The sequence below is a fragment of the Ylistrum balloti genome, unplaced genomic scaffold, assembly GCF_031769215.1.
Source record: "Ylistrum balloti isolate Yb309-2 unplaced genomic scaffold, AGI_CSIRO_Ybal_v1 Utg369650, whole genome shotgun sequence".
Lineage (NCBI taxonomy): Eukaryota > Metazoa > Mollusca > Bivalvia > Pectinida > Pectinidae > Ylistrum > Ylistrum balloti.
In genome coordinates, this window is record NW_026781906.1 from 465,901 (window position 1) to 489,734 (window position 23,834).

At 34.8% G+C, this 23,834-nt stretch overlaps 1 protein-coding gene across 1 annotated transcript in view; it reads left to right on the forward strand.

Moving 5' to 3' along the window:
- Positions 1-22,915, forward strand: part of LOC132556631 (glutamate receptor ionotropic, NMDA 3B-like) — a 97,413-nt gene extending 74,498 nt beyond the window's left edge. Inside the window, exons 5-10 of the mRNA XM_060221070.1 lie at positions 4,088-4,221; positions 13,498-13,648; positions 14,477-14,767; positions 15,592-15,711; positions 16,234-16,310; positions 22,087-22,915. Of these exons, the coding sequence (XP_060077053.1) occupies positions 4,088-4,221; positions 13,498-13,648; positions 14,477-14,767; positions 15,592-15,711; positions 16,234-16,310; positions 22,087-22,915 (1,602 nt within the window). The remainder of the gene's footprint in view (positions 1-4,087; positions 4,222-13,497; positions 13,649-14,476; positions 14,768-15,591; positions 15,712-16,233; positions 16,311-22,086) is intronic.
- The last annotated feature ends 919 nt before the right edge of the window (positions 22,916-23,834 follow it).

The window sequence follows — 23,834 nt, forward strand, 5'->3', positions numbered from 1 at the left end:
TTTTCCTTTTCATTAAAAAAAATGTTAAGTGTTATGTTTACAGAAAACTGTAGTTTCCGTTACAAATTATGATAGCAACATACTTTTAAGCCATCACTGCGAGAAAATTTGTATCTGTAATTAAATATCTTGCGCCTGAGAGATTTAACAACGCCGTGGAATAAAATGAATTGATCACCCACTTCCTTGTCCAGCGTAGAATTAAAGTAGGGAGTGGCACGCTGCATAATCACAAGTATTTTATGAACGTTTCCACACATTCGGAAGCTGATACATCTATACATCAGACACGATATCTCCCTAGGGCTCTCATTATTTATTAGAACAAGATTTTGCCATCTTTTATCCAAGATGCGACGCCGAAGGCACAAAGGAAGGACCCTTTGTGCATACGTTTATCAATATTAGTAGAGATTGGGGTCGTATCTCATAGTACCAACGACCTATTTACTGATGTATTGTTATTTCGTATAGGAGAATGATACTTCTGATTCCATGGGGACGGAAAAAAGGCCGAAGGAAAAATCTTTGTTATTAACAACAATCAAACAACAAATAAATATGTGAATGAGCCTTGGAATGAAAAGAACTGTCGTAAGTGTGGAATTGATGCTGAGATAAGTTAATGTTGCGTGATATGGTGTTTTAATTTAACGTTATGGAGTTAATGTGTTTGTTTCTTAATATCAAAGCGCAGATGTCAGGATGATTGCCGTTACAGTAAGGGTATCTTGTAAATTTTTTAAAAAGTTTATTTGTTTCTTTCGACATCAAACTCATCACATATTAACACATCCGTGTTATTCCGTATTATTTGCAATACTGATGCATTGTTTCAAACATAAGACAATCATCATTGACCTTAACAATTAAGGTCACTCTAACCGTGGTTTTACATCCAATTGCTGTATAAAGCGATGGAAATATTATCGTAATCATTTTAAAATGTCGTTATCAAACACATATATCGAAGACTGACAATTGTGTTGAATTACACAACTGTAACAGTAGTGATCACCACTTCGATAGAGCCTCTCAGAATTAGTTCTCTACGTGTGCTGTTTGTCCCAGTGGTAAAAAATCAATGTTGCCACCATATCTAAAGATTACAAGCTCCACATTTCATTCTGAGCTCATGAACTTTGATATTGGATTGCAATCCTACTCTAACCGTAAACAGTCACGCACCACCATAGAATCTACTGTTCTGTCTAGCCCAAAAGATTTTCCTGCCAGTGTCTAGCGCTGAAAGAAGGCTGGCCTGTGACATAGTTGGCACTTCGGCTCAGTTTAAATTGCCCAAATGTCCGTAGAACTTGAACAGTACATCTGAAATGATAGCTGTGATGGGTGTGTATCAGCTTGTCGATGTAAATCCTTAATAATGTATAAAGGCTGCCTTTCATCTCGTCACGCGATTACTATCTAGGTTTGCCTCGCCACATAGCTGTCCAAACATTACATGCCGATTGTGCAGCTGTGCTTTTCCCTAATTAAACAACGAAACGCAATACTTTTCTACCAAGAATATCAAAAGGCATGTGTCCGTGAACTTCATCAAACTCAAGAAGACAGACAATAATCAAATACTTGTTTATACGAAATGATAAAAACGCATGAACTTGTGCTTAATTTCCCACGAGAAGAGGCTCCGTTTACATGTATAACAAAGATGGGGCGAGTTCGATAGGCCCCGGTTACATGTTGGTTGTCTGAATGTTGTCTTGTATTACAACCACACGTCACTAAATAATCGCATGTAGCTGCATTCCTCGTTAGCTTAAAGTACCTCTACTCAACTATTCCTTTCTTCCGCTCATTGAGTAATGATCAAGAAACGGTCATATGCGATTATTTCAATAAAATCTTGGCTTAGCTCAAATGTTCTCTCGTCATGCAAGCCATCAAAATTTTAAGTCAACTTTACATGTCATTGAGTAATTAGAAAGCATAAAAACAAGCGTTCCAGAGATGCTGAATGGTCCTTATTTCTCTCTTCTGATTTGTCAAACATGCTATATCTCGTGGAGTTGCGTAAGCACAAGGTTTTATTACAGGGAGCAGTCCCTCCTGACTAAAGATTAGGTGCACTGAGGATGTGTTTTACAGTGTTTACATGTAGTCCCAATATCAAAGACGTTTCAAGTTTTATGAAAAAAGATATACTCTTTGGATTCAATGATTATCACACCATGCTAAATCTGAGTGGATCTGCATGCGGCGCATTCATTATTCTTATTGATATACAAAATAATTTTCTTTAGGCTTTCAATAGAAAAGTAAGCGAAAACCAAGTCAAAAAAAGTCAAAACGTGTATAGATGTGTTGGAGAATTTTATGTTACATTCTCACCAACCTGAAAGTTATTGAATTGTCTTGATTGTATGTGTCTTTAACAGTTATTGATTTCTGTGAAACCTGACCAAAATGGCAGCCTTTCACTGTGTTGGACGTTCAGCGACGGAACACTTCTTTATATATTGAATAAGCTTTCCCTTTATCGATAGTATCCTTTCTTCATTCATAACCTACATTAACTGGATGATGAATCAATTCAGTCTTTACGTATTGTAGATTATTCTGCTGTTATTGGTTGAGAGTTAACGTCATGGGAAGTTTCTCTTCACAAGAGCAGATAATTCTACATTATTTATCTGCATTCTTGAAAGACGGAATATTACGTTTGTACTCCCAATATCTTCTGTGGTGGATGTCGCCAACTGATAGCGCAATTCCCAGGAGGATGTGGAGTTATACAGTTAAACAATTGCTTGTATTTTTACATAGTTGTTTTGTTATCACTAACCTAATCCCTTTTATCACATTACTCGTTACATTAAAACAATAATGCAGAGGTCGCTTGCTTTCCATGTCACCTCTTTGAACTTTGGAAAACGTTTTCGTAAATTCGCCATTGGTCTGAAATGTTATGAAATTATGGCAGATGTCACATTTCCTCTCGTTTTACTAAACATGCAGGGTTGGCAGGACCTGATGTTACTCTCCAATACTTTGTGCACTTTCATGCAACAATTGGACATGGCCACACATGCCACGCCCTTCAATATATCAGCTGTCTATATCCAAAACTGTGGAGCTATCTTATAATAAGACTGTTTGAAATCTTAAAGCGTTCCCACCTTGATTGTTAAACTTATGCCAAGAGAAGATGAAGAATGGTTGGACATTAATCTTCCCGTATTAAGGCTGTTTGTGTTTGCCAGCATCGTTTTCAAAAAACCAATAAATGTTTGAAGTATTCATCATTCAGTCCATATGTATTATTGACAGTCATATGTTTGAAGCGCTATTCAACTTTTTTTGAAAGTAAGTAAATATTGAAATATACAAATGGCGCGTTCTGTTTGAATTATTGGAGTTTCTTGTATATTTCACATCATACAAAAACTTTACTTATATAATGTCTCTTTTTCAGACATGAATGGGTTTTAGATTCTGTCTTTCCATGATGGACGACACATGTTATTCTCGTGTTAAAAAATAGAGAGAATGTTCGATTTGTTGTCTGTATCATAACGTAGTAAATGTGTGCTGGAACGTTAGGTAAAGGATAGTACCATACTCATGATGAACCATTACTTGGGTAAACTTTACCCCCTAACCTAACATTCGAAAGGATTGTACGATCGACACTTAAATGAATAACACATTTAAAACAAATTTAGAATTAGATTAAATGCAGTGAAACCAGATAATCAATTAAATTGAATCCTACAAATGCTTCATCCTTCTAATACTCGTCGGTAATGCTTACTCATTTACGTGTTAATTCACTATATAAACAGCAATGGGAATCAAGCTCACGCGTCCCAGCAGTGTAGCAATAAAAGTTTACTTCAGAAGTACTTGGAAGCCTAACCAGGTTAACTACGTGGTCACTTCGCATTGTTTCACGTGCTCAAAACATGTTAACGTGGTTTTTCTCACAAGGAATTTTTTCCAGTATGATCATAATACAAATGTAGCTCTAGCATCGCGTATGTGACACAGACAGCAATTCATGTCTATATGTCTATCTAAAATTATCTTTTTGTACTAATAAATATTACTTTGAATCTCTTCATAGATGCTTGATATACGTGTGGGTGTGTTGGAGGCAAGTGCTGTCGAGTCTATCGTAAAGAAGATCAACTACCGATTGTTTCTGACCAGCCAGAGACACCATGTGCCTAAATCAGACGAAGCTATCGAAATGCTGATGTAAGTAAAAACTTGGTTTTTCATCATTTCTCCTTCATTGGATTTGCCAATAGATCTGACAGTGGTATCGGTTTTTCAGTCACCACACGTGTCTCTGTATAAGGCTTATTTCTCTGTTCAGTATAAACCCTTATTTTCTACTCTTTCGAATTAATCTTACACTGTCATCCGGGACAATTGCAGACTCGCGCTATGTAGATTTGATGAAATACGTGTAATTTTGTGATGTGAGAAATTATGCAGCATGTTGATGTCTATTAAAAAAGTTCTTTCGAGATCCGGTTCTTCATACTGATATTCCTAGAGTTAATTCAAGTTACAATGTTACGGCCTACAAGGTATTATCATAACTTGTCTCTTGTACTACTTCTTTGTGTAATGACTTTAGATACATGTAATTATACTTAAGCATTGTACAGAGCCACATTTTGTAAGTATACAAATGTGGTACCATGTTATAACATTATAATCACAATATCGATCATTTGAATGGAAAGCTCTAGGACAAGCTTGTTTAGGTGTTAGGACAAAGTATAACAAAGTTGGAAAAAAATCTCAATTTATATCTAAAAAAATACATTTACGATGTTGGATACATTTCAAAGAAAAAAAGATGTGTTCGCCAATGACATATTGTTCTGTTATGCTAGTTATTGTATAAAGGTAGCTATGTACTTAAAAGATACATTAGTAATTCTGAATACTTTATTTTTGGAATACTAAAAGTATTAATTTCTCATTATTTGTCATTTTATTCATGACTTTGTGACGCTACAAGTTTTACAGAATGATAGTTTAAACATCACTGATGAATACCTGCACAGACATTTAAAATAACGTAATTGATAATGTGTCGTAATTCTCTGATGTTTGGTGCCGATAGATATATTTCTTCTTTGTGTTTAGTGGGTAACACTTTACATAATGAGTAGATGTTTACGTACAGGTTATATTACATATCTAAACTTCTAAAAAACATGGACTTTATTATGCAGCGGAAAGATCGAGTATTTAACTGTTTCAAATTCAATAGTAATATTTTGGAATTTTTCTGATCTCTCTCTTTCTCTCTCTCTGCAGACATTTTTTTGATCATGTCTCTCTCTGACTCTCTGTTTCATGATTTATATATTGAGTCTCTGACAATTCTCTCTCTCTGTCTCTCTCTCTCTCTCTCTCTCTCTCTCTCTCTCTCTCTCTCTCTCTCTCTCTCTCTCTCTCTCTCGGACAGTATACACTATGATACATAATCATAGAAAAGCCAAGATGAGAGCAGAATCAGAATTCAAACACATTTTCGAAGAAATTAAGTTTGAAATATGAACAAAAGAAAGATTGACATGGACACACCTGCAAAAGTACCAGGATATTAAGTTCAGGATCAGGTGTCCCAGAAGCACCTTCTGATTCATCGACGCCACATGTCATGTAAATATTGGTCAGCCCAAAAAAGTAATATATCGTGTTGGAACATTGTTTTCACACCATCAGTTCACTGGTTCATATCTACCCATTCACATTATATTTCACGGAAGAAGAAGAAGAGGAATCTGATAATGTGCGCTACAATGTATTTAGATTTAAGAAAGCGATATATTTCTCATGATAAATTCCCAACCTATTTATAAATGCTTTACTAGGCCTGTGTCTGACCCTTGACAAAACACTTAATGTAAGACGAATGCATTTTTCTGAGAAATACCAGAACGTGTTATCTTGTCCTTGTACTGTAATTTACCAATGCCACTGCGCGGCTCTGATGCCTAGCTTTCCTAACTAGAGGCTTAAGATTTATGTATGTGCGTGTCTTGTGTGTGGTGGTGATGGTGGTGTGTGTGTGAGAAAGTGGGCGAGTGTGCTGTGTGTGTGATAATTTGTTTTACGTTATTGAATTAGACAGGGTGAATTATAACACGAAAGGTTACCCGATATGGCTAACCATTCTTCAGTATAAAATTGCGTATTAATGTTAGGGATCATGTTTATTTTGGAATCGCAAGCTTCATAAGAATCCATTTAAACAAAGTTTTATAGCTGGTTCGTCAAGCTTTTCAACGAACCCCTTTTTTAAACACTACCATTCTTAGCACTACAAAATCAGGGATAGTCTTATTGTGATATTGTTTACACGGGAAGTGGAATTAAAAGTATTTCGATTCTAAAGAGCTCCAAAGAGCTTTTGGCCAGTCCTCAAAACCATCTTCTGAACTACTTCTTCTCAGGGGACATTTATTTTCAAATTGTACACCACCATACCCCCATTCCAAACTGTAAGAACGCCTTTGTTTTCTTATCATGAGAGCTTTCGTTGCCAAGAAATGTGGACGGCGCTAAAAATAAATATGGTTGTGAACTGAATACTGGAGCGTTTTTCATGAAAAATATTTCCACAACAAATAAGAAATATATTGAGGAAGAAATCGTAAAAAATGATCGTCTCTGACTGACAACATCGTCGTCGAGTTTTGTGGTACAATGTAAGATCTTCTAACATAATATTGACATACATATTGGAACTAGCTGTGCCCCTCAGCTGGCATCGAACCGCTTATCAAAACACAAAGACCTTGCAAATTCGTCTGATTTAACTTTCAGATGTATTGGTAGCGTCTTATATATTTTATTCAACCATTTATCTCGATCTTTTCCTATAACGAACCCAACAGGACAGCTTTCCACCAAGCTGTACGATAAGCGTGATGATTTCAATTTCCCTATGGTGAATTTTACATTTCTGGATAGCAGCAACCGTGCATCCGCAACTTATGGTGTTTATATGTCACTGTTGATTCGATATTCAAGGGACTTTTCAAAAGGTGCAGGCTGTACGGGCGTGTTTTAAGCTCGTTAGTTTGCAGGTTAGTTCCGTTGTCGTATACATTGTTCGTGTTTGAAAACGTGACATTACTTACTTGGGTAAACTATAAGGAACTCTCTTCCGGGACCTCTGATTTTATATTCCTGGTACACTTTCAAGAGTCAAGTATAGATGCTATTTTCTTCGTGTTTTTCTACGGTCCATCTAGTTTCTTAGTTTTACGCATTTATCGTTTAGATATTTCGGCCAATTTAAAATGACGCTTCTTTAAGTATAAAAAAAGAATTGATCAGTGAATAAGATCCATCAGTCTAGAAGGAGTGGTCGTAACCGTGAAGGTGAAATTATTCCAGTTCGAAACATTAGTTCAAATAATTCGAATTCCACGGGGGTAAACCTGAAACATATTATGATATTCTTCCACCCGCTTTTAAAAAAAAAAAATTAAGTATACTTAATCGCAAGTTGATATACTTGAACCTTCGTATAAGTAATTCTACTATTGTATTTTGCTGTTATATATATAATTTGAACATCGTTTTATTCATACTGTATAGTGTATATATATTTATGTACATTGTATTACTTATGCGTCCTTGTTTTATCTGTTCAGTTTGTTTTGAATGCTTATCATACATACATTCACTTCATTTGCAAAACCGGTAAACACTGTGCAACTTGGACCTTGTGAATGGTATATAACACGTCAATATCGGAAATCATTTTATACTCATATTGTCTCAAAAGCCCATAACTAGCATGCAAATTGGGTTCCGGACTGAAGCGCTGGATCCTTAATTGCGCTTTTGGAGTCGTAAACGTCCGCAGTCGTCAGGCGGCTTCCGCATCCAACACAGTCTCCGCAACAAAGTGCGGGAAGTGATTACATCTCAGGGAGCTTTGCTATGCTCACGGAGCTCGACAACATTGTGATTGAAATGATTTGTGATTCAATCGAAAATGAAAAGCAAATACGTTATAAGGAAAGTGATGTGTTGAGAGTATATCAACCTCCTCAAATTAATATTGACATTATCTATACCGTAAACAAAATGGAAATAAGTCATAAATATATTTTTTCCATTTTTTTTTTCAATTTGATGAATAGATTTTAATGAAAGAATTAAATATGATATACTCGAATGGATAATTTAGATAAAGCTATTCCTATACTGAGTTCCAATTGCATGTACAATTTAATAATTTCGATATTACATAAAGTTTGAAGAATTGTTTTGAATAACATACACCATGTATATAGATATGTATCTTTAACAAATGCGTTCAGTACTCCTTATCTTCTCCCTGTTACATGATAACCTTCCTATATACATCCAGCTTCAGCCAAGACGGGAAGAGGTATAAAAGATAACGGCCTTGATGTGGATCAATATATTTCATATGTATCACTTAGGAGGTCAATAATTCTCTCCATGTGAATTGACATTCAACATTTAATCAAAATAATATTAATGTTGCCATATATTTTAAGATGAACTGTGTCAAGATAGTAATTTCAGCACGTGTTGATAAATACAATATATATATATCTAAGTTTCTGTAATACAGTATAGAAAAGGTGAAAATGTTTTTAATGATATTCGAAAAAACAATTCTTTGTATTTGTATGTTTAATCTATACAAATCAATTACCACTATTTTCCTAAAATGAATCTAACAGGACCGAATTACAACAAGACTTGTTAATAAGTTTAAACATTTTGATTTTCGCATTGTTGATATTAAATATATGTAATAGCACACCTGTTTCCCCTGAAATGACAAGAAAATACCAACATGTGAACATAAGTCAAATTTCATAAAAGACTCATGAAAAGGTACCGCCATATAAATGTTGATCAATCCATGTTAGCAATGCCACGTTCTCAAATGAGAACAAGGTAAATAACAACATAACCAACAAACAAGCTCACGAGCATCAAACACTTCAATCTTGATATCGCACAAAGAAAAAAGATTGTTTCTCAATAAGATCATTATGATGACCGTCAAATTTCACCAAGATCTTCCTAAATCTGCATCCCTGCGTTATGAGATTATCTCTGAAAAGAAAATCGTTCTGTCTTTTATACAGAGTATTTAACGATAGTAAATTAACTATACATAAATCCTATTAACACTTTATAATCCGACATGTATAAAAGGATCTTGATTTTAAATAATCCTACAAATCTTATTTAACATTATTTATCAAATTATAGCTTTTATCCTAATCAATATTTTAAATGATCTTGTTCTTAGTTAATCCTATAATAATTCATCATAATTAATATTTTAAATGGTATTGTTGTTAAATAATCCTGTAATAATATATCTTAATTAATTTTCTAACAATTATTTTCTTTAAGTAAACATTCATGTATAAATGTTCTTGGTCCTAATTGATCCTATAATGATTATCTATCTGAATTGACCCTCATTAATTATATACGATTTATCCTAAATGATACTTTAAAAGGTTATAAATCCTTATTAAAAAGTTTATTTATCCTAATTACTTCTAATTTAGTTACAAATACATCTTACTTCCGTGTTGGTAGCTAATCAGTATTTCCCGTACAAACATATTGATGTATTCTTCTTGCACTCGTCGTATGTTATCGTAAAATGGAAGGCGCCCTTTCGTAGATGCAAAGAACTAATTGACTATCCTATGCTGTCAAAGAGTACCCTTATTTCAGCGAGAATGCACTACTCATCCACTATATATAATAACATTATATCAGACTGGTGCCGTTATGCTATACAAATGTAATAACCCCACTCAGTCTGTAAAAATATAGGCAGCCAAACAATTGTCTGCGTTTGCTTCCCTGTCTGTGTAAACCCCTCAAAGGAGACGTAATCGTAGTAATGGATATCGCAAAAAAAAAAAAAAAAAAAACACAATTCGACTGGACAAAGCATTGTATTTCTAACCGAACCCGAGCACAAATCATTGTGTAATATTTCCCGCTAGATGGTTCATCCGTTCCGATTGCAATTTTCATCCCAAATGTAAGATATTTCGTCAAAGGTGAAAGGGTACAATTAGATTTATCTGAAATGTAGATTATTCAATGAAGATTGTACAAGACACAAAAGATAAAATCACCGTCTAATACAAACTAAGAGTTAGAAACAGTAGAACAAAATACAAATGAGACTGCGTCATACAGCTGTTTCGTCCTTCTAGGACTCGTCAATGATATCAAGGGGCATGAACAGAGGCCTGAGAGGCGACACAGAGGAAAAATAATGGTAATCGAAAAAATGTCAAAACTAGACAGGGAGATGCACTTGTTCCATAACTCATATTTTTTGTAATTTCCCTATATCTGACAGTTTCAGAAAAAAACATCAACAACGTGTGTAAATTGACCTTGCAATTATTCAAAAACATACAGGTTACAGCAAACCTCTTTGACTTAACGTCCCCCAACAGTGTCCACCACCTGCAATCTCGACGACTGTTCAAAATACTCACAATGGATTACAATGCATAATTCTGCTGTTCTGTCCATCTAGGACTCGTCAATGATACTAAAACCTTTAAATTTGAAACCAAGAAGGTATTGTAGATAGGCATAAATTCTCTGGTGGATGGTTTAGGAACTTCTGATAATTTTAAATTTTCCTTTTCTCCTTTTTTCAACCTGCTAGACGAGTAGATTTACTCGTTTACAAATATAATAAATGCTACAGTGCGATTGATTCACTTTTAAACATGCATTGTCCTATATTTTGCAACATAAAAACACTTGATTGCAATTTTAATAAAATATTCAAGTTAATATCTGATGCAGAAGCTGTCCAGTTTGGAGATAAATATATGACATTTTTTTGCAATCAATCTCATGAAAATTCAGCCCATTGTCGCCTGGATAATGCAAAATTTAGGTATTAGCATTAAATGACGCTTATTAATGCATTTGTTTTAGTCTTCGTTTAGAACGCTTTTCCACAGTGTCGTATGATAACCACAAACACATATAGAACGACTTATGTTTCATAACAATAATGGCTTGACAGGGTTTTGGCATGGTCTCAAAAAGAAATTCATTTATCAAAAACATATGAATACTTATGTATTATTCACGTGCGTTTATGTTGTTAAACGAGTCAGCATATGTGTTATGATAATGGATACTTAACGACCATTATGAATAATTTGCGTGATTCAGCATATCATGATTTATGTTTGAATGGTGAAATGATGTCACGAACATATCACATTAGCTTATACAGGCGCATAAAGCTAATCGCTCTTAAGTTACTACATCAATATATTTCAACCTAAACGCAATGAAGATAACCCATTAAATTTTAAATTAGGTCATATCCTTGGGATGCTTTCTGTCAATTGATTTGTTTGTTTTTAAACTCTTTCCCTTGTCAGTGTTTTTATGTAAACATGATTATAGGTCTTCTAATGTATAGTTTTCCTAACAGAGGGTTGTGGGATTATTTTGATGTGTATGGTTATCTCATATAATAGATAAATTCTATATATAGTGATATACTAACATTTGTGGATTTGCAGAAAGAGCGGGGAGGGGGATTATATATTACTTATTGCGGACAGTCCATTCCTGACAACTTATTGACAATTCAGTACATATTACTTATTGCGGACAGTCCATTCCTGACAAATTATTGACAATTCAGTACATATTACTTATTGCGGACAGTCCATTCCTGACAACTTATTGACAATTCAGAACATATTACTTATAGCGGACAGTCCGTTCCTGACAACTTATTGACGTTTCATAACATATTACTTATAGCGGACAGTCCATTCCTGACAACTTATTGACAATTCAGTACATATTACTTATAGCGGACAGTCCATTCCTGACAACTTATTGACAATTCAGTACATATTACTTATTACAGGCAGTCCTTTTTTGACAACTTACTGACGTTTCATTATATATTATTTAGAGACAACGCATTCAAATTGATTTGTAGATATTCTCTCTTACACATAAGAGAAAGGCTTCTCGGAAGACACACAAGCGAATAGTGTTTTTCAATACAAACTACTCGTCTGTGATGATAAGAACCTGATTTTTAAATCTCTAGGTAGCGACGGAGGAAAATCAAATTGGTAAAAATAAATCACCAAAACCAGAGGGGTTGGTGCTCCAGCCTCAAATTGGATGAATTTCAAAAAGACAGGATGATAATTTGAGCGGTCATTCTGCGGCCATACAGTGGTGATAAGCATTATCTTTCGTTTGAAGAGGTTTTTGAATCACTTGCCTATAGTTTAGCATTCGAAACAACAAAATTTAAATCAGCATAATCATACTCCAAACTCAAAGTCTATAAAACTAAAGCTGAATATTAACAAAAGAAAGACGTACACAGAAACTGCTGAAGTTCCGGAAGAGTAACCATCTTCGGCTTCATCAAAGTAATGTGACCTTCTCAAATGAAAACAAGGTATACAAAAACGGAACCAAAATGCAGACTAGAGAGCTTCAAACACGTCCAGCTAGGAACTTTCATTCCAGGCATTTTCTAGCCGTTTTGCTTTTACACTTTTTATAAAACAATAGAAAATTAATCTAAGATAACTTAGGATATATCTAATTAGGGAAATGTTTCACGTTACATTTTTCATGGGTGTGTTTCATTCCTGACTATATCAAACATAAGCGTTTATTCCCAGACAATGACGTCTATATATGTAATAACTTATCTACTGCTGCATACGTGTATTTGACTGCACTTACTGATGTGTAGGTAAAGTTGATTTTAATCTACTATTATCTTTAATATCGTAATATGCCTGGCTGTACATTTAATATGTGCATCTTGCAGTGATATACTGGACGTTTATCTGCGTGATTATCAGTATTACAATTTGCAATACATTTATATGCTATACTGCAAAGCCGATAAACTGGATGCATGCCAACTATACAATCAGTTTAACTTTATATATATATATATATACATATATATACAACAGAGCCAATGAAATCGATGTCTGCCAGCTTGACCATCAATTTAACATCTCAATATATTTACATTTGATATATCACAGCCGATAAATTGGATACCTGCCAACGTGACCATCAGTATAACATTGTAATATATTACATATTCCAGAGCCGATAAGCTGGATACCTGCCAACGTGACCATCAGTATAACATTGTAATATATTACATATTCCAGAGCCGATAATCTGGATACTTGCCAACGTGACCATCAGTATTACATTGTAATATATTACACATTCCAGAGCCGATAAGCTGGATACCTGCCAACGTGACCATCAGTATTACATTGTAATATATTACATATTCCAGAGCCGATAAGCTGGATAACTGCCAACGTGACCATCAGTGTTACATTGTAATATATTACATATTCCAGAGCCGATAATCTGGATACTTGCCAACGTGACCATCAGTGTTACATTGTAATATATTATTTGTTCCAGAGCCGATAAACTGGATGCCTACTTAGGTGACTACCCTATCCTTGAGTATGCAAGAGGGAATTTAGACCCAAAATGTCAGCTCAGACTTTTGTCACAACCATTTGGCGAGGATGGATACGGGATAGGTATTGCCAAAGACTCGCCGTTAAAGGTAAAATTTTAATGTTGGGAAATGGTGTCAATGTAGCAGAGTTGATCATGTTAGTTGTAGATGTTACTGAAGATTTTCGCAAAACTGAAGGTTAGCAGTACAGTTAAGATAATAGGTATAGATGTGACTACAAGATTCCGTTTCACTCACGGTAACAACTACAGTTTAGACGTCAGGAGTATATGTGACTACAAGATTCCGTTTCACTCACGGTAACAACTACAGTTTGGACAGTTTATTACAGAGACCTGATACAGTACAACATTAGCTTATTCAATTTATTTTTTTACTGCGTGTTCGACACCTAACAATGTTAAGTGTATTTAGGACTAAATTCAAGATGGAATAATTCCATTCCAAGATTTTAAAATCGATTAAGTCTTTGGTGAAATTTCCCATGGGGATTGAACGAAAAGTTCGTTAGAATTGGCGCTATGTTTTATAGCAGCACGGGGGCATTAAGAAATCGTTAAATAGTTTCATTCTAATTCCTCAAAGACATCCTGTAGAATAATTCAATTGATAAGAAAACTTAATTTATCATGTAGACGTGTCAGTGGGTAAAGCGGTTATGTTGAACAAATTTATTTTATCAGAAAATATCATTTCTCTTTCAGACATGTCAGTGTGAAAATGAATCAAGAGAATAAATCTGTTTTGTTTTCCTATCTCTCAGAATATAAATAGTGTACAACTGTACAGCCACTGATTCTATCATCAATTACTTTCGTCTTGAAATTCCAATATCTCGTCTACAATACAGTTATCTATATAGGAATATAAACTATGGCCAACTATCTACAAAGAACGCTATTTTTCTTCACATAGATCCCCCTGTCAGAGAAAATAAAGGAGTACCACGAAATTGGTTACATTGACGATCTCATTGACGTGCATTTTGCTGACGCGGAGTGTTACAAACAGAGGATCACCTCCGAGGAGTCCCGATTAGAAGTACTCCATCACGCTGGGTTGTTTGTCATGCTGTCAGGAGGAATTGTTTTCGGAATCCTGTTGTGTTTTGTGGAACATGCTATCTACAGATGTCTTGTTCCCCGATTCCGGAAATCTTCCCCGAAAAGCTGTGTTAAGAGCTCCCATCTCATGTTTTTCAGTCAGGTACGCCAACATTAACATCAAAAAGTCAATTTACAATTGACTTTCTAATTTGTTTAGGTTACCAGCAGATAACTACAAACTAAATGACAGGGGACACGTGTGTTATACTTACAAGAGTTCAATTGAAGTTATCCACATATAACCTAAAGAAAAGAGAAAAATTATCTTTGCCGGATTTCCTTTTAATTTTCGTTTTTTATCTTTTATTTCTATGTTTAAAGACAACAATATAAAGAAAAAAACGCTTAACTGGTTTAAACACTACCATCAGTTTTTCCAACTTATTTGATACCACCGATGTAAATTGAGGAATTAATTTTTAACACTACTCCTATCAAAATATCAATTGCTTTTCACATAATTCCAACGTATATTTTATTGAGAAATCGTGAAATAAAACTTCATTTTTCCCAAAAAATGTCAGGTTAATATTTCAAACGGACTATATTTTGTGGAGGCATTTTTTCCAAAAGCGCAAAATTTAAGTCCGGTGTGTAATTTGATAACGTTAGATGGAATTCAGTCACAAAGACCACATGACTTGCATTAAGGTTATGGTAAGTGTATCTCAGTCAGCATGTTTGATATGCTCTGTATGCAAAGGTATAGCTGGAATTTTATCGTTTAAAGCTTCATTTCACAACCGTTTTAGTTTTATAAACATTATCTTGTTCATGGCCTGTGATATCATTTATAAACTGTACTGGAATTGATATTTCTGTACGAGTACAATTGCAAATAAGACAGGTGATATTTCCAAATGATCGATTCATGTTTATCGTATGTCCTTTTTCATTTAAGCCTATCACAATTAATCGTTACAGAGATTGCACCGCATTCTAACCAGTGCAGAACTGGTCAATGCCAATGAGTCTGCTAAAGAAATGATTGGAATCGTGAGAAATCGGGAGTTCTCCAAACTTTTCATGAAAAGCACCATTCGGGTGAGTATCATGTTTAATACATCCTTCTACCAGAGCGATGAAAGAAAGGATAAAAACATTTCATCAATAGGTAACAATTTTATCACTGTTGAAAATCAAATAATTACATCATTTGTCAGCGGATAGATTACCCAACTATTCTTTTTGCAAATATGTTATCATCTTTCGATTTATGAAGAAGAAATTAATATCAATACAAAATATTTGGCTTAATAGACTAGGCTTAAATCAATATTCATTTGCATACATTCAGGAGAACGTGAGAACATTTTTCATCCTCTTCGCTACATACGCGGTCAAGGCAAGGAATACACAAGTGGTTGTTCATTGAATACCATGTGTGACGTAAAACCGAACACGCTCACATACCTGGTTCCCTGGTGCCTGTTACTTTTTCAAGTGTCTCCGTTCAAGTCGTTACTTCGTTCATATTTAGGATATTTCTCGTTTCAGTAATAAATAGTTTGAGTTAAAATTCTGTTGACATGTTTGCATTTCTCATTTTTCTTTCTTGTTCTTTAGAGGAACAAACTGGCTGACATGGCAAAGACAAAAAGGTTGAACCGAAACTTCTTGGATGTTGTGGAAAAGGCAAAATGGTGGGTTTCATACTCTAGATATTTATCAAATAGAACAACTGGATATGTTTTAACTTTTCTCAAAATTCTAAATTTTATACAAAGTCAACGCTTTCTTATTGAGTTCTATAGAAAAGGGTGTCTTCTTTAATATCTCCAGATTCGGGTTCTTTGTTTGTAAACTTAACCGTTCAAATTATGTCTAGATAAGATATGGAAAAATTGACCTTGAAACACTTATGTTGGCTTAACATATTTCCTAGATAGATTGTTATCGAAATTCACTGATGTTCTCCTGAAAGGAAACATTCTAATTGTGTTATAAAATGTAATTTCTACAACCTGTTGATGGGATGGTATAAACATCTGTGGAACTGTATGCTTTTTATGGAACACGAAGACAGGCAGTCGTTGCTAATTATAGCATAGTATATGGTGAAAGGGTGTTAAGATTCTGTATTCTATAAAATCACATTTTTTTAAACGTTTACTAAATGTTTAGGCTTTATTTTGTCATGACAGTATTTATAAACCAAAATCTGTGTTGTCTAATCAACGTGTTTACAAAACATTTCAGCAATGGAGACAAAAATAAACAACAGGTAAACATATCACCCTATATCTACTAGATGTGCATTAGATTCTAGATAAACAGGATATTGATGTAAGCCCTGTATATTTGTGTAACTACTATATGGAGTAATTTGTATATAATATTCCAAGATTGTACAAAAGACACACAAGAGAACAACACCTTTTTTATAATTTAGAGTAAGATAGAGTAGAGCCAAACAATGAATTAAACTACATCATACAGCTGTTTGTCCTTCTAGGACTCGTCAGTGATGCTACATCATACAGCTGTTTGTCCTTCTAGGACTCGTCAGTGATGCTACATCATACAGCTGTTTGTCCTTCTAGGACTCGTCAGTGGTGCTACATCATACAGCTGTTTGGTCCTTCTAGGACTCGTCAGTGATGTTAAGGGTCTAAATTTTGAAGCCTGGGAGGTGACTAAGGAAAATCCAAAGTTATCAAAAGTGATTTAAAACTAGACGGAAAGGTGCAGCAGCCCGAAAATTATTTACATTTCGTAAAATATAACGTCATGTGATATTGTTGTCAGTTTTTTTTTTTAATCTATTTTTATAATTTGAATGGGGGAGGGAAGAACTGCAATTTTGCTTTCAGCTGCTACACCTTTACACCTGAGAGGACATGACAGACTGTTGTCAAGATCGATAACTTTCCAACAAAAATAATATATGCGTGATGATTTTATTTTCCTAATTTTCCATTTCTGGTTTAAAATAAATATATCTGCATCAACAACTTACGGTGTTTACATGTCACCTGTGGGCCTGTTCCCTATATCACGATTTCCATGCATGATGTCAACTGACAAGCAAGCTCATGAGTCAGGTTTCGAGAGATGGCAGGTTGATGACAGGTTTACGGTCGTCATAGTGACCTCATTTCTGTTTTTTATTTCTTTGTTCGATATGAAGCTGGACGTGTTTGATTCTCCTTTGTTTGCCTGTTTGTTCCATTGTTGTATACCTTGTTCTCATCTGAGAACGTGATATTACTTACTTGCATTAACAAAATTAACATCGTGTGTGTTGTCGATGAAGCAAAAGACGCAGACTCTTCCGGAGTGTTCTTTGTACCGTTTCGGGAGTCACCGCGTAAATCTCTCTTCGATCTATAGTTTGTCCTTGTTAAATTGGATTCGAGTTTAGATCAAGGTTCTGGTCACATGTTGGTATTTTTCAGCACGACGTTACGTTACTGTCCATATTGTGACCTTACAATCGATTCCTGACTGATATATACGCAGAAATATTACATAGGTGAATTAACAAAAGAACGAGGATTATACGATAGAAAGATATATAGACACTTTGCAAACGATATACGGCCAAGTCTTAAGAATTGGGTATTTGTGTTATATGTTCATTGTTCTTGTCTATGGCAATTTTTATCCACTATAGGTCAAGTTTTGTTTTCATTGGTCAAGCGAAATTTCGACTTTTGTTTACATTTTATTGGGATTAATTAATGGCCCAGAAAATACCAGGAACAGAAATTTTTAATACTTTAACATAAATGTGTCGTCAGTAGTGATGAATTAATTGGTGACATATCGAAGAAATTAATTAAACTGATGTTAACTCGCCTAATCGATGTGTTGTTTCCGTGGCATAAGTATCTCGTATGCCGTCCACATCGATAAATGTTTACGATTTTTAGCAATTCTGTTTTTTCAAGCGGTACGGGATCATCATTATCAAGAGAGTGTTGAGCATTTGATAGCTAATGCATTTTAAATGTAATTTTTCTATTAGTATACGGAATTATATTTTATTTAATATTTACAGGACAGAGAAGGTGTTAATGTGACTTAAAAACCACTAGAATGTATTACCAATTTGGCTATAATGTTGGTTATAAAGTAGGTTTAATACGCCAATCGATATTTTCACATCAATTCTGCCAAAAAAGGCTTTACAAGACGGATTTATGAAAATGATTTTTTTCACTAATTTGCAAACAAGTGAGCCATCGCGAAATTTTAATGGCATTACGGAATAGCTCCTTAATTGACATTCTATAGAGCCATGGCGCTGACATACAAGTTAGATCATTAACAGATTTTGTTCCACGTCGACATTGATAAAAATATGAAGTTGAGATCGGGCAAAAACATGTACATCAAAGTATCCAAAACCAAACTTGATGTCTTACACGCATGTAGCATAGCACGTACAGTGCTTACGACGATTATCTGCACGTTAGTTTGCATTTTCAGACATTGTTCGTTAAATAATTTACATCCGTCTTTGGGTTTTGTTATGAGAGATGTGCGTGTCATTTCTCCTCCGGTCATAGCAAAGTACCAAGGACACGACGTGATTTGAAAAGTCAAGTAGGCACCAATACTAGACAGTGTGTTGCCTACCGCCCGTAAAGAGGAAAGTTCACAGGTTCTGTAACACCTTGGCAGGCCTATATATCCTTATTGTTTCATGATTCCTGCTGTAAATCTACAATGATGTAGATAAACCCTAGACAATGTGTCTAATAACTTAGATCATTCGTACTAAAGGCTATATCCTACGTTGGAAACCAAATACCCAGTAAAATGCGTCTCTTCAATTATTTCCGATTTCCTACTCAAGTCAATATCAAGTCTTAAAACCAATCAACTTGATCGCAAAAAAAAAAAAGAATAAAAATAAAAACAACATTAGAAATATCGTTTCCCTCATCATATGAACAATCATACAGGGAAGACAGCACGCTTGAGAAAACCGACAACGGTTACGATTAAATTAGGGAACGTCTTATTTCAAATAAAATTCTAATGCTATTTTTATCAAAGTTTAACAGAATCCTATTGGCATCGGTATGCCAAAAAAACTGAATATGCATCTTGTGTTTGAAATGGTCAATAGCAAATATTGAGTATTGTTGCATAACTATCAGTACAAGGTTTAGGCTCGTCGCTGAAAGTCATCTCTGTCATCATTGTACAAATATATACATAAACATAAACATAAACACCGCCGTTGACACGTACAAATGTATGGTTATTTTATTGTTTTATTCATTTAATTGTTTATTTATTTATTCATTTCTGTTTCATTTTGTTTGTTTTTGTTTTTGTTGGTTTTTAAGGGGTTTTTTTCTTCACAAATCTGCATTTGAAACTCGTATAATCGATACATATATATTCGTTCCAGAAAACTCCAATTTTCCAAAATATATATATATTAACAGCTCTATTGCCTGTGCATGACATTGAATTACCAATAGATTGAACAGAAACCCGTACCTCGTCTGGTCCCCTTGTATATTGATCTCAAGCACTCACTTTGTCCTAACGTCGGGGATTTTTTTAAGTTCAAGCTTAGTTTTGATAACCGTGAAAGATTTTATACTCTAAAGGAGAGTGTCATGTCAGATGAGATGTTATTTTCTCTGAGAAAGAACACTAGATTAACATATTTGTGCTTTTACTGTTTAGTAATCGACCGGTAACTGCTAAAAACCCATAATATACACTCGGGGACAACTTTTGATGCATGCTATGGTGATTTGTTGCAGACGTGTTGTTTCACGCACGCGTGTCATTGTGTCGTTTCCGATTGCTCAATGAACGATGACCACATCATGCAGGCAGGAAATATGTTCCTTTAGGAAACATGAGAAGATTTTAAAGTACAATAAGCGCAGAAAGCCTTTTTTTGTAAACCATATAACTACATTTTACATGGATAGGGATCATGACATGTTGGATCTGTTTGCTATTTTTTTTTTTTTTTTTTTTTGTTCAATCTCCTTTGCATGCTTTGGTAAATAAAAGTGTCGATTTGTTATCTATGTTCTGTGTAGTCACAGACAAAAGGGTATGTAGTTGTCCATTACAGACCAATTATGGTCAACAGACATATCCAATGTTTTATTTATATATATATATATATTTGCTGTTACTGACAGTTGCTAGAGGATCCAAGGGTCAAACGTACTTGTTGTATATATCCGCTATAGTACTGCTGATGTCAAAGGGTCAGATATTTAAAACCAATGCTATACAAAGTGAAATATGTCATGTTCTAGTCAATCCTCGTTGATACAATGTAGATCTCCCGATTCAGTCGGAGTAATAGTATACTCACAGCACTGACGTTTGTTACAGAATAAGATTGATTGTGAGCAACGTTACTTGACTCCCTTCATAAATCTCATATAAATTGGAAACGAATATGATATCCTCCATCTATCAACTTATGTCTCCCGCTTAATTGTTTATACAATAATGAATCCCCTTAGACACTTTTTACAATTCTTCATGAAATCAGTATTCTGTAAGACTGATACAAATCTAAATTGGCGAAATTCGCACACTCTTTGTATGTCTCTTTCTATGGCGACATTGGTATACATATGACGCAATGAAGTTATGACGTCATAATTAAAGAACTTTCAAATAAACATTGCTCCAACGGGTCATAGTACAAATGTTTAATAACAAAAAGTGTAACAGGTGTTAAGTGATGCCGTATTATCTGTATGTTTCTGTATATATTATAGTGTCAATGTTATAACATGCCACGCACAAAACCACACACACATAAACCCAACCAAACCCAAACCCACAACCACACACACACCCAACCTCACCCAAACCAACAAACACACACACACACATACATAAACACACATACACAAAACACACACAAAAACACACACACACACACACACACACACACACACACACACACACACACAACACACACACACAACCACACACACACACACCCAACCACACCCAAACCCACAACCATACACACCCAACCACATCCAAACCAACAACCACACACACACACACAAAACACACACAAAACACACACACAAAACACACACACAAAAACACATACACAACACAAACAATTATCATCTTCCATTACCGTTGTCAAACCCTTACCATCTAATGTAATGTTTGGAGCCCGCAATATATATCAACATTTCAGTTATTACATGTAGTTCAAAATGAATCACGTGATGTGATGTTAATTTCCAACTTGCAGTAGCACGACGGCAAGTTATGTTTTATTGAACAATTTGTTTTAAAAGGCTCGCTTTGACAATGTATTATTCCAACTCTGAGTCAGAAATACTTTGAGTATTTACCGAAAATTAAACTGCCAATTCAAGCAAGATAAGTTGTATGTTTGTATTTTGTGTTTCCTTAACCTACATTTATCCCATGTTGCTATATATCTTTTAACAGGATGCAGCAAATGAGAGAGGACAAATTGTTCGGTGACGAAGATTCTCCCGTGGCGGCCCCTCCCTGTATCACTGAAATATCCCTCAGAGATATCGGCACTAAAATAGACTTCAGTGCTCTAAAAAGTCAAAACTATGAAAGCGAAGTGCAGAGTGGCAATGACGGGGATATAGACGACTCTTGTGATGAAAACAGAAATGAAGAAAGTGATTGGTTTTTAAGTCCTCCACTCCCGACGGATATGTGCCCATACAAAACGTGTGATCTAGAAAAACAAAGGAGTACTGAGAATCTCGGTCGGTGTATTTCCATACCGGAAGTTAACCGGGAAGAAATAAGCCCGGATGTTGGTGACGAGGACACTAGTTCCGATGGTGATGATTCTATAACGGAACAAACTGAATTGCTCATGGCCGACCCCTATTTACCTGTACAACTTGACCCTCATCCCATCCCTAACGGACATGTACCTAAACAATTGTCGCTTGATAATCATGAATCTATTGATAATATTTCGAGAATACGAAATCTATCAATAGATTCTGAAAACAGGGAATATCGCCCTTTTAGCCAACGAACTGCTTCCTCTTTCAATGAAAATAAAAAGCAAAATCATCGAAAGCGGAAAACATGGCACGAGCTTAATTCAAGGCGAAGGTCGGACGTGCTACCTGAAAAGTATGATGATATTACAAAAGAAGATTTGTTGCTTATGTGGAAAGCTTCAGAAATTGACCTTGGGGGCAGACTTGACAGGGTGCTCAGGGAAAAGAACAAACTCGAAATGAGAATTGCAAAGCTTGATGACAAAAACCAAGATATCATATGATATACACTGACAATGTGGTAGGGTCATCCGTTAACCTTTTTGCCTTGCTGGAGTCGATCTTTCAACCACTCAATCAGAATTATCATGTAAGATATACTAATGATGACGTTAAACCAAATACATCTGATATCCTGTCAAAACACAAGGGTATTGAATCGTTCGAGTATTCCTCCTCATACATCAACTCAACTGGTTTTTTATTTTTTATTTTATTTATTTATTTTTTTTTTATGAAAAGTTACTTTACAAGTGAACATTCAAGGGAAGGCGTGGTTGTTCTGATTTGCAATTATTGAGAGAATGTTTAGCTCGTTTGTTTTCCATTGCAATCATTCAATTTGTAACTATAAAAATAGTTTGATAGCATCGTTCATAAACCGCACAGACGGGATGAAGAAAAATGCTCATTTGTTAAGATAGTATATAATCATGTTTTGTATGTTTGCAGAGTGGCAGGCATGTACTATTTAACACAAGTATGTAATTTGGTATGTTCATGTTTACCGTTATAAAGCATCCAATCATTGATATTTGTATATAAAATTGTTGTCATCAATAATTCATTATATAATGTACATACAACTATTGTTGATAAAATTTCTAGCATGTCATATATCATTATTATTATCCTATCAAACAGAGTGGTTGTCTTACTTTTGTATGCCTTTTTGCAATGTCCACACATTGTATCGGATGTAGAAATTAAAATTCCTGTTATATTTTGCAAAATCCCACAAGAGATTATATTTGACGGTAAAAGCACCTTGCTGCTCTACATCAAACACATTCTATGCTTTGTTTTCCTGATTGAACAACTTCCGGTCTATTTAACCTTAAGTTTGTAGTGACATTGAATTTTTCTGTAACACTTTGCCATGAAGCGTACATCAACTGAACTAAGATATATTTGTTAATATGA